Here is a 12,978-nt window from a genome sequence, read left to right as displayed (position 1 = left end):
CAATCCCAATCCCAATCCCAATCCCTATCCAAATCCCAATAGTGTTGTGTGCTGACACGGCCTCTCCTACACGCTGCCCACAGGAAGCTGGATGCCTTCATCTATGATGCGGCGGTGCTGAACTACATGGCTGGGAAGGACGAGGGCTGTAAACTGGTGACCATCGGCTCAGGGAAGGTGTTCGCCACCACCGGCTACGGCATCGCTCTCCAGAAGCAATCGCGATGGAAGCGGCCCATCGACCTCGCCCTGTTGCAGTTCCTTGGCGACGGTAAACCAGTGTGTGTGTGTGTGTGTGTGTGTGTGTATGTGTGAGTGTGTGTGTGTGTGTGTGGGAGGGGAAGTTGGAAATTACACTGTGAGTACACACCTGGATAGGTTAACCCTAGGGTGAGGGTATGTGGGGGGTGGCTGTGTTGTGGTAGTGATAACATGGCTAGTCACAGCCAGACTAGGTCTGTATGTGTGTGGTGTGTGGTGTGGTGTGTGTGTGTGTGTGGTGTGTGTGTGTGTGTGTGCTGTGTGTGTGTGGCCCAGATCTTCTCCATGTCTGCCAGCAGATATCCGTGGAGCGAAGGGTGGGGGGGTCTGATGTTAATATCCTTCATCTCAGCAGGTGCAGCCTGCACCCTGCTCAGTGTGACATATGTGTGTGTGTGTGTGTGTTTGTGAGCCTATGTGTCTGCCTGTGTGCGTGTGTGTGAGTGTGAGTGTGTGTGTTTTCCCCTCTTCCATTGCACAGCTCATACTGTGGTCATGTGCTAATCCCTGAATGAGTATATTATGTTGGAGACACCTGTTCCCTCATTCACTGAACACGTCGAGAAGACACACAGAAATAAAAATAGAGATGTGAGAAGTGTGATTGCTCAACAGCAGCAGAGGATCTCTAACCCGTGGCCATCAAAAGACAGATTATACAGCACTAACACTACCACATGTGGATTAAACAGCTCTAACTAACACTACCCCATGTGGATTATGGATTATATATCCCTAACACTATGTGGATTATAGATGGATAGATAGATAGATAGATGGATACTTTATTAATCCCGAGGGAAATTAAGGGCATCCAGTAGTTTATACACATATACACTTATACACCTCACCGACATACATACATAAATCACATATACATACACATAGGGAGAACATTTTCACACAGAGTGTTTCATACATCCCTAACACTACCTCATGAGGACACCATCGTTGTCAGACAGTTGGACAAGTCAATGTCAATGTGTATGTCGTTATCTCGAATTTATCACGATGTGGTGGCTTTGCAACGTGCACGTCTTTCATGTTCATGCTCATCCCTAACACTACCTCATGTGGATTATACAGCACTAACACTACCCCATGTGGATTATACAGCACTAACACTAACACTACCCCATGTGGATTATACAGCACTAACACTACCCCATGTGGATTATACAGCACTAACACTAACACTACTCCATGTGGATTATACAGCACTACTCCATGTGGATTATACAGCACTACCCCATGTGGATTATACAGCACTACTCCATGTGGATTATACAGCACTACCCCATGTGGATTATTTACATTTACATTTAGTCATTTAGCAGATGCTTTTGTCCAAAGCGACGTACAAGGGAGAGAACAGTCAAGCTAAGAGCAATAAAAAGCATGGTGTAACAATAAATACTACTTTACATGAGAATTAGAAAACAACGACCTAGAAAAAAAGGAAAAAGAAGTGCAGGAATGTAACTGCTGAAGTGCAAGTTAAGCGCTAGTCAGGTGCCAGTTAGGAAGGGAGGTGCTCTCTGAAGAGTTGGGTCTTCAAAAGCTTCTTGAAGGTAGAGAGGGACGCCCCTGCTCTGGTAGTACTAGGCAGTTCGTTCCATTATACAGCACTAACACTACCCCATGTGGATTATACAGCACTAACACTAACACTACCCCATGTGGATTATATAGCACTACACCATGTGGATTATACAGCACTACCCCATGTGGATTATACAGCACTAACACTACCCCATAAGCTGTGCCTGCCCCGCCAGACAGAACTTTCTGCTTATAAAATGAATCTTCAAATCTGCGCAAGCATGTGTTGGTAAGTACAGTATTTGTCCCTTTCCATTAGTAGTTCAGACAGCGTTTTTGTTGTTTATTAGCTTTGCTACAATAAGCAAAATATGCGTGTCATGGCACTTTTTGGCTAGCACTTGCAACCACCCTGAGTATGCTAACGTCAACTAGCTAGCTAGCTAGGCTAGCTATACACTCATGTACCCATCCTTCTGTTAACAGCCGTCATCCAATAGACTAATAATAATTCCATTCCTGTCTTCCATTCGTTTCAGTTCATAGCATTATTATGTTCAGTCTCTCATATTGTGTTAAAAACTGCAGATCAGTCATCAGCAATAAGATACACCGCATAAACTGATATTAGGCTAATCATTTGGCTGCCTCCCATGCCCTGAAACAGGAACGATGTGAATGCGCGGCACACCATCGTTGTCAGACAGTTGGACAAGTCAATGTCAATGTGTATGTCGTTATCTCGAATTTATCACGATGTGGTGGCTTTGCAACGTGCACGTCTTTCATGTTCATGCTCATCCCTAACACTACCTCATGTGGATTATACAGCACTAACACTACCCCATGTGGATTATACAGCACTAACACTAACACTACTCCATGTGGATTATACAGCCCTAACACTAACACTACTCCATGTGGATTATACAGCACTACTCCATGTGGATTATACAGCACTACCCCATGTGGATTATACAGCACTACTCCATGTGGATTATACAGCACTACCCCATGTGGATTATTTACATTTACATTTAGTCATTTAGCAGATGCTTTTGTCCAAAGCGACGTACAAGGGAGAGAACAGTCAAGCTAAGAGCAATAAAAAGCATGGTGTAACAATAAATACTACTTTACATGAGAATTAGAAAACAACGACCTAGAAAAAAAGGAAAAAGAAGTGCAGGAATGTAACTGCTGAAGTGCAAGTTAAGCGCTAGTCAGGTGCCAGTTAGGAAGGGAGGTGCTCTCTGAAGAGTTGGGTCTTCAAAAGCTTCTTGAAGGTAGAGAGGGACGCCCCTGCTCTGGTAGTACTAGGCAGTTCGTTCCATTATACAGCACTAACACTACCCCATGTGGATTATACAGCACTAACACTAACACTACCCCATGTGGATTATACAGCACTAACACTAACACTACCCCATGTGGATTATACAGCACTACACCATGTGGATTATACAGCACTACCCCATGTGGATTATACAGCACTAACACTACCCCATGTGGATTATACAGCACTACTCCATGTGGATTATACAGCACTACCCCATGTGGATTATACAGCCCTAACACTACCCGATGTGCTCGGCTAATGCCCAGAGTAAATTCAATGCTGATTTCCAACATCGGATTATCTAGTAGCTTGCCAGCTATGTCACTTGCCGTGTGACCATTTATGGGTTGTCTGATTACAAATTAAAATGATAGCTCTAGTGTGAGAAGGCAACGTATGAGCAGATATGTGAACACAAACTTACTTTAGTGCCCTATCATAATATGCTATTGGCTAAACTAGCTAATGTTAGCTGTTGGCTGGCACTGAGTACTAGCTATGCTTGCTAGTTGACTAGTGGTTTGCTTTGGCCAGGAATCAAACCTGGGTCTATTGCTTGGGAAGCCATTACTACCAGTACCATATTATAGAGTTCTTCATATATAGCTGCTATAAAGCGACACATTATAGAATTCTTCATATATAGCTGCTAAATAGCGACACATTCTAGAGCAGGGGTACTCAATAGGCGGACCGCGGTCCGGATCCGGACCCAGACGCAATCAAATTTGGACCGAAGCCAAAATCAACATTCTAATTTAATCATGATCCAATCAAGTTTTCATTGATGCGTGATTTCGTGCTATATATTTCCTACTTGATGTGGTTTCTATCTTCTGTGTCCAATCCAGAGGTCCAACAATGGCAACAACGCGGGCAGATAGATTTGTGAATGGTATCTTTTTCTCAGCAAACGAAAATCATGACGTGCTTTAAACCCGACAAAAAACTAAAAGTTGATTCCAAAAATCGCTAATTTAAGACAGAGTGGACTGACAAGTATGCATTTGTGCTGCATGTGGGGAGCACAAAACCGATGTGTTTAATCTGCAGCGAGACGGTTGCCCTTGTCAAAAGTGGTAACATGAAACGTCACTATGAAAGAAAGCATGCACACTTCGAACAAAAATACAGGCAAAACTCTGAGGTAAGGGGCAGAAAAATAAACCATCTGCAATCATATCAAGCAACAGTAATAGTTAGATCAGCCACACAACAAGAGCGTGCATACCTCAACATACTGTTGCGAGTCTGCCTTTTCAACCATGAAGATGGTAGAAAACAAATACAGGAGCACACTCACTAATGAACACTTACATCAGTGCCTCCGCCTGGCCTTCACACCTTTTATGCCCAAGTTTAAACCACAAAAAAAGTGTCACCTTTCACACAAATAAGGCCAAATCACCTTTTGTGCATAGTTTGAACGTTTTTGTTGGAGTTTTTGGATTTTGACCGTCACTGTTCCGGACCCTGGACTGAATGGAAATTTGGCGAGTGGACCTTTTGGGTTTCTAATTGAGTACCCCTGTTCTAGAGTTCTTCATATATAAGCACTTTGAGCTGCATTCTTTTGCATGAAAGTTGCTATATAAATAAAGTTTTATTATTATTATTATTATTATTATATATAGCTGCTATCAGAGGTGTAAAGTAACGAATTACATTTACTCACGTTACTGTAATTGAGTAGTTTTTTTGTGTACTTTGTAATTTTTAAGTAGTTTTTGAAATCGGTAATTTTACTTTTACTTAAGTAGATTTTGACTGAAGTATTGTACTTCGCTACATTGGAAATTACATCCGTTACTGAGTAAAAAAAAAAACATAGTTCAAGAAAGGAAACCGAAAGGCGGGAATCGCGCAAGACAATTCTCATTGCAGTGGTGGATGCTGCATAGAGAGGATGATAGAGTCGATGCAAGCCGCCGGTGTCGAGTCACGAGAGATAGAGATGGAGGAAGATGATAGTGCGGACTACCAACAAGCTGCGGACGACCAACAAGCTGAAGCACCGAACTTTCCGCAAGTTAAAATTAAAGAAGATGAAGAAACCCCGTATCCACAACTCAGCAAGCAGTTTGCCTTCCAACCTAAAAGAGGCAACAGCTATATAATGCTGTGTAAGCTGTGCCTGCCCCGCCAGACAGAACTTTCTGCTTATAAAATTAATCTTCAAATCTGCGCAAGCATGTGTTGGTAAGTACAGTATTTGTCCCTTTCCATTAGTAGTTCAGACAGCGTTTTTGTTGTTTATTAGCTTTGCTACAATAAGCAAAATATGCGTGTCATGGCACTTTTTGGCTAGCACTTGCAACCACCCTGAGTATGCTAACGTCAACTAGCTAGCTAGCTAGGCTAGCTATACACTCATGTACCCATCCTTCTGTTAACAGCCGTCATCCAATAGACTAATAATAATTCCATTCCTGTCTTCCATTCGTTTCAGTTCATAGCATTATTATGTTCAGTCTCTCATATTGTGTTAAAAACTGCAGATCAGTCATCAGCAATAAGATACACCGCATAAACTGATATTAGGCTAATCATTTGGCTGCCTCCCATGCCCTGAAACAGGAACGATGTGAATGCGCGGCACACCATCGTTGTCAGACAGTTGGACAAGTCAATGTCAATGTGTATGTCGTTATCTCGAATTTATCACGATGTGGTGGCTTTGCAACGTGCACGTCTTTCATGTTCATGCTCAGGGGTCTCGGTTAGCAAGAATTTAGGATTATGAATTGTGATGCATGTAGAAATAGAAAAGAATGTTATCATTCTGTATATATACTGTAGGTCTGTCATCTCAAGTAGCTATTTATAGCTATTTCTGTGTTAAGATGCACTCTTGATGGCAGCTCAATACTTAATTGTCAGAATTGTTGTTTGTCATTCTACAGGTCTAGTCTATGTCAGACAACATCTTGACCGAATGGTAGGGGCTGAAGCAAGTTGGACAACATTCATCAGATGAAGATGATTTATTTTCCTCAATGAAGTCCAGAAGGTACAGGGGAGTTAGAAGGGAACCTAGCCTGTGTCTCAGTCAATATGGATCTGCTGAACTCCTTTCAGAATATAAAAAAACTGTCCCTGAAACTCAATACTGGCCTACCTGCCTCGGCCGCCTGCGAGTGACTCTTCGGCTGTGCTGGATTGCCGTTTACTGCAAAGCGAGCCCGGATGAACTCTACACACCTTGAAAATCAGCTGCTGCTCAAACTCAACAAGAAGTTTGTAGACTAATGCTCTAAAGGTGGACACAAGTAAAGTAACAAAAGTTTTAATATAGTGGGGCAGCGGCATTTTAACTTTTTTATTTTAGCTGTCATGTGGTTCATGTCTTGACATGTCCTCCCAAAAGTTCTTAAATGTTGTGTTGACAGTTTAATGTTTAATGTTTGACATGTTTAATGTCATTGCACTTATATTTCTAAAGATTTCCTTTAATTAAAAATAACTAGTTTTTGTATTGGATTTATGACCCCTTGTCCTTTTTTGCACTATGTAGGAGCGGCCCCCATCAAGTTGTTGAAAGTAACTAAGTAACTTTTACTTAAAGTACATTTTAAATTAACTAATTTTTACTTTTACTTGAGTACATTTTTAGAAGGGTAATTTTGCTTGTACTTAAGTAAAATTTCATCAAAGTAATTGTACTTTTACTTGAGTACAGCATTTCAGTACTTTTTACACCTCTGGCTGCTATATAGGGACACATTATATAGTTCTTTATATATAGCTGCTATATAGGGACACATTATAGAGACATGGCAGCTACCATTGGTCTACCTACTGTAGCCTACAGTAAAGAGGGTAACGTCACAATAGGCTTACATTCCACCATTCATTCCTACTGCAGCCTACAGCTGGCAGAGCGAGTGACGTCACAATAGGCTTACATTCCACCCTTCATACCTACTGCAGCCTACAGCTGGCAGAGCGAGTGACGTCACAATAGGCTAACGTTCCACCCTTCATACCTACTGCAGCCTACAGCTGGCAGAGCGTGTGACGTCACAGGAGGCTAACGTTCCACCCTTCATACCTACTGCAGCCTACAGCTGGCAGAGCGTGTGACGTCACAGTAGGCTAACGTTCCACCCTTCATACCTACTGCAGCCTACAGCTGGCAGAGCGAGTGACGTCACAATAGGCTAACGTTCCACCCTTCATACCTACTGCAGCCTACAGCTGGCAGAGCGAGTGACGTCACAGTAGGCTAACGTTCCACCCTTCATACCTACTGCAGCCTACAGCTGGCAGAGCGAGTGACGTCACAATAGGCAAACGTTCCACCCTTCATACCTACTGCAGCCTACAGCTGGCAGAGCGAGTGACGTCACAGTAGGCTAACGTTCCACCCTTCATACCTACTGCAGCCTACAGCTGGCAGAGCGAGTGACGTCACAGTAGGCTAACTTTCTACCCTTCATACCTACTGCAGCCTACAGCTGGCAGAGCGAGTGATGTCACAATAGGGTAACGTTCCACCCTTCATACCTACTGGCAGAGCGAGTGACGTCACAATAGGCTAACGTTCCACCATCCATTTAAATGGGGGAAAAAAGGAATGAAAAACAACAATAACAAAAGACGGTTAGGGAGCATTGCTGACGCAATCACACTAATAATACAATTTAAGAAGAGCAATAGTGTGATTGCAGTCACACATATAATTTATTAACTAGCATAGCATTACTACAGTATTATTACTACAGCTGTTGTATAACTACTACAGTAGTTAAGTATTAGTATATCAGTATCAGGGTTTTGTAAACGGTGGTGTGTGTGTTAGACATGGTAATGTAAATGTGTGTGTGTTTGTGTGCGTGTGTATGTGTGTATGCGTGGTCAGGTGACACACAGCGCCTGGAGACAGTGTGGTTATCCGGTATCTGCCAGAATGAGAAGAATGAGGTGATGAGTTCTAAGCTGGACATAGACAACATGGCGGGCGTGTTCTACATGCTACTGGTGGCCATGGGCCTGAGCCTGCTGGTCTTCGCCTGGGAGCACCTCGTCTACTGGAAGCTGCGCCACTCCGTCCACACGTCCCCGCAACTCGACTTCCTGCTCGCTATCAGCAGGGTGAGTACCACAAGTCCCCTTAACTCGACTTAGTACACACACACACTAGTCTACTGGAAGCCACGCCACTCCGTCCACACGTCCCCGCAACTCGACTTCCTGCTCGCCATCAGCAGGGTGAGTACAGACACACACTAGAGTGTGGATCGGGCTGACATTTTCTGTCCGAGCCCGGGCCCACGTCCGACAGAATAGTGCCCGTGCCCGGCCCGAGCCCGACAGCCATTCAAATATTCATTAAAAACATTGACTACTGAGCAGAAATATCTCCATAAAGTAGATTTCCCTTCGTTTAGTATCGTTTTAAACTCTCCAGATGACAGTATATTTTTAACATCCTCCATGATGCCAGTTTGCCGTAATCACGTTGTCACAGCTAGGACATAAACATATTCCCGCCACAGGAAGAAGGCTGTTATCCTAAATGTGATTTATTTTATTCTCAAAAACGAACTTCTGCATCATGTGAAGCAGACACGTTGACTTCACTACTTATTAAGATATATTAAATATGTAATGTTCAATGCCTTATCACGCTGATGTGTCCGAGCCCGAGTATAATTTCCAGGGACGTGCACAGAAGGGGGCTAAGGTTGCTTGGGCAACTGCCCGTTTGCCCACCTCGACTGAAGTTTCCCCTCCGAAGGAAATATATATTTTTTTTAAATAGTATTACGGCTGCAGAACTTCATGTAGGCCTAGATAAAACAATCACGGAATAAGCGTCCAGGGGACGGGGCGTGGCGGCGGTGACAAAAATTAACGTGTTGCCCTTTTTTTCCAGGGCAGAGCAACTGCCCTTCAAAATTCCTGTGCATGTCCCTGATCATTTCTAAATATTTGGCCGAACCCGGCCCGGCCCGGCCCATCCAACCTCTAACACACACATACATACACACAGTCGTATGAAACCCTATACAAGCACACACAGCAACACACGCACACACACAAGATCACTGACACACGCTCACAAGCTTTTTCAGGGTAAAGGTATAACCGAATGTACAACAATTAGATGAATAATGCAATCCTAAGGCTTCCTAAATAAGTGTTCTTTGTTTAGCAATGACACTATTAGGACTGTAGTAGCCATCTGCTCTGGAAAAACTCACGCCAATTTCTGCGTTCAGCTTTTTAATAATCAGCAAGGACCCATTAGATTACAGTTACACCATTTGGTCCCTGGAGTGCAGAGACACACTAATCAGTCTCTCTTCTCACACACACATACACACATACACACACACACACTAATCAGTCTCTGCCTGAAATTAATCATTGTCTTTTGTTTCCATGTCAGAAACCTTTTGTCACTTGAGGACACTGATATGGTCATTTGCTGTGACCCCTGGGACACTCTCAGTTTGACTCTCTCAGTTTTACCGTGGCAAACCCTCTAGGGCACACACACACACACTCTCTCTCTTTCTCTCTCTCACACACACACACACATCCAGTCTCGCCTGCGGAGATTCCTTGCCCTTGTTTCAAAGTGACCTGCAGGCTTTTTCTGGACGCATTTAAAGTTAAATTTAAATATTGAAACATTTCAATATTTCCTATTTCAGTTGACCTTCAGTGGTCTTTTCTACGGGCCTTTTTGAAAGTGGGGAACATTTGAAAGTGTGTCATTGTTTGCTAGTTAATTCTGCTGCATAGGTAGTCTTATTACAACCATTTTACTGTCCCAGAAACATTCCCGGAAGCTACAGACTTCATGCAGACGTCAAACAGATGAATCATAAATACATTATGCCATCTCTCAGTGGAAGCTCGATGGAAACATTTCAAAATGTGTTGTTTCATAAGTAAATTGGACCAGTAATGGTCATCTTTCCTAGAAAGGGGTCTTTTGTCTGCCGTTTTACAGGATATAAAAAAGCAATTAAGACAACAGTGTACAGTCTGATGGAGATGAATAGAGTTGTGAATGCCTAGTCCCCGTCGTTAAAAGGAACAGTTGGAACAGAATAGAAATATGTTATTGAATGTTCTTTGTTAATTCGCTCAACACGATTATGGTGATAAAAGTATTTGATCTGCTAAATTTAACGTTAGTGCAGAACTGCACCCACAGAAGCAAACTCATCACGCCTGTGTAAAGCAGTTTGGCAATTAATCACGGCCGGACTCGCCCCGAGATAAACTCTTCCACCCTCTTAGCCAAATTACTGCAATTAACTGCATCATTAACTTTAACTAACAAAATCTGGCAGCTTGGCGAAGACAATCATGGTGTTTGTGTTGGCCATCTCCTCAAGAAGGGGGTGAAAAATCAGAACTTACTCCCCAGAAGTTTAAACTTTAAAAATGCTATTTCTCTCTCTTCTGTTTGTCCTTTCAGGGTATGTACAGCTGTTTCAACGGAGTAGAGGATCTTGGGAAACCAGGGGGCATGCAGACCCCCGACATCACCACCAACTACGCCCAGGCCAACATGCTGAAGATGCTCCAGACGGCCAAGGACATCGTCAGCTCCACCAAGGTGGAGAACTCCCTGGACAACGCCACCAGGACCATCGAGAACTGGAGTCGCTACGGCGGCAGCCTGCCGGCGCGGATGCCCCAGGTGACTGCCGTCACTGCCACGGAAATGCTGCCGGGCCACTTCCCCTACATCAGCAACGTCCCCGAGCATCACCCGCCCCCCCTCTCGCGGCCCCCCACGCCCCCCTACACGCTGCAGTACAGCGACGCCACCCTACCGCCGCCCCATACCCGAGTCGTCGTGGCCCGGCCCACCCCTCTGCGCTACACGCTGCCCGCCCGCGGAGCCGCCGCCGTCTACGACGCCATGGTGCCGGTCTCCAGCCTCAGCACCTCCCACCTGGCCATGCAGCCGCCCACACTCGACGGCGCCCCCTTCAGCGCCTACGGGGAGCTGCAGGTGCCAGACATCTACGCGGAGCACCAGGAGGTGGCCGCGCAGGCGCCGGTGTGTGCGCGTCCGGTGGAGAGCCTCCTCCGCAGGAAGAAGCGTTCCCGTAGCTACGCGCTGGACGCCCTGGACCTGCGCCGCTGCCCGGAGTACACTGAGCCCCTGTGTGTGGCAGACGTTCGGCCTGCCAGTCTCTACGGGAAGAACCACGTCCTGGCGCCGGGGGCCGTGTACGTGGCGGAGCCGGGCGGGGCCAGCTGCAACTCGTGCGCGAGGGTGTACGGCGACCCGGGGGGGATGGAGTTGCCGGGGGTGATGGGGTTGCCGGGGGTGCCAGGGGTCCACGAGGACATCCCCCTTATCAGGAAACGCAAGGCCCACCGCCGGCCCTCCTTCCTGCGGGCCACCTGGGGCCCCGAGCGCGTCGTCCGGAAGCCCAGCGAGAGGCTCTCTGTGCTGGCTGCTCCCCACACGGACGTCGTCCCCGACCTGTTCCCGTGCGTGGAGGTGTACGAGCGGGTCGGCGGCGGGGGCCTGTGCTACCCTGTGGTGCAGGACCCCCTGTGCCTGGTCTCACGCCGCGGCCACTCACGCCACAAGAGCCAGAAGCAGAAGCTGTGGCATTCGCAGTCCACGCGGCTGCCGTCCTACCGCGAGGCACTTCTCACCAACACCAACGCCGCGGCGGTGCGTCGCGCCACCAGCCTGCTCCAGCGCACCACCCAGCCCGCCCGCGTGACCTCGGAGCCCGCGCTCCCCGTGTGCCAGCGACCCCCCCTGCCCTACGGCCCCGTGGAGCTCTGCCACATCTTCCCCTGCATGGTGCCGCCCCGGGCCGACAGCGTCTACGGGGGGTACCGCACCCCTCACACCCTGCCCTACCAGGAGTCGCTGGGGGTGGGGGGGGTGCGGGGCGGGGTGGGGGACGGGGCGCCACAGATGGTTTGGGGCCGGATTTCTAGTTTGGAGTCGGAAGTGTGAGAAAGGACCTATCACACACACACACACACACACACACAAGAAATACGTGTTCACACAAAAACACACCTGTGCACACATACTCACATACACAAAAACACTAACAGACACTCTCTCTCTTACACCCACTTACACAAACCTACACACACAAACACACAGACTGGCTGTGACAGACCAGACAAACTCTCTGCCTTGTGATCAAAGCAAAAAAAATCTAAGTACCCACAGTTCAAAATAGGCCTCTTGTGGCTAGTCCCCTCAGTGCGATAATGTGGAGCCACAGAGACAGGGACACATTTGAACACCGGACTGGACACGTGGTGCCGGCCGCTCTGCTGACGGAGAGAGGAGAGAGATAAAGAGAGAGAGAGAGGAGAGACAAGGACACATTTGAACACCGGACTGGACACGTCGCTGGCCGCTCTGCTGACGGAGAGAGAGAGGAGAGGGTAGAGTCTAGATCCTCTGCTGACGGAGAGAGAGAGCCGTGGGTCGAGTCTAGATCCTCTGCTGAAGGAGAGAGAGAGAGGAGAGAGATAAAGAGAGAGAGGAGAGGGTATAGTCCAGATCCTCTGCTGACGGAGAGAGAGAGGAGAGGGTAGAGTCTGGATCCTCTGCTGACGGAGAGAGAGAGGAGAGCCGTGGGTCGAGTCTAGATCCTGACCCGCGTCCGTGCCGAGCTGTGTGAAGACTGGATCTCTCTTCTTCTTCCTCGCTGTGTGAAGACTGGATATCTCTCTTCCTCTTCCTCGCTGGATGAGTCCTGTTCTGTTTGCTCAGCGGAGAGAGACCAGGCTGCTCAGTGTGTACATACTAGTTACCTTTCTGATTAACCCTAACCCTAGATTTGGTATTCCTCCATGTAATCCCGTGTGAAATTGACTTT

General features: G+C 46.6%; 1 protein-coding gene across 1 annotated transcript in view; it reads left to right on the top strand.

Moving 5' to 3' along the window:
• The window catches only part of grin2cb (glutamate receptor, ionotropic, N-methyl D-aspartate 2Cb), a 58,645-nt gene extending 45,973 nt beyond the window's left edge, over positions 1 to 12,672 (top strand). Inside the window, exons 10-12 of the mRNA XM_031565850.2 lie at positions 84 to 271; positions 8,004 to 8,236; positions 10,581 to 12,672. Of these exons, the coding sequence (XP_031421710.1) occupies positions 84 to 271; positions 8,004 to 8,236; positions 10,581 to 12,095 (1,936 nt within the window). The 3' untranslated portion in view covers positions 12,096 to 12,672. The remainder of the gene's footprint in view (positions 1 to 83; positions 272 to 8,003; positions 8,237 to 10,580) is intronic.
• Positions 12,673 to 12,978: the final 306 nt, after the last annotated feature.

The sequence above is a fragment of the Clupea harengus genome, chromosome 1 (genome assembly GCF_900700415.2).
Source record: "Clupea harengus chromosome 1, Ch_v2.0.2, whole genome shotgun sequence".
Lineage (NCBI taxonomy): Eukaryota > Metazoa > Chordata > Actinopteri > Clupeiformes > Clupeidae > Clupea > Clupea harengus.
This window is presented reverse-complemented; position numbering and strand designations above follow the sequence as displayed.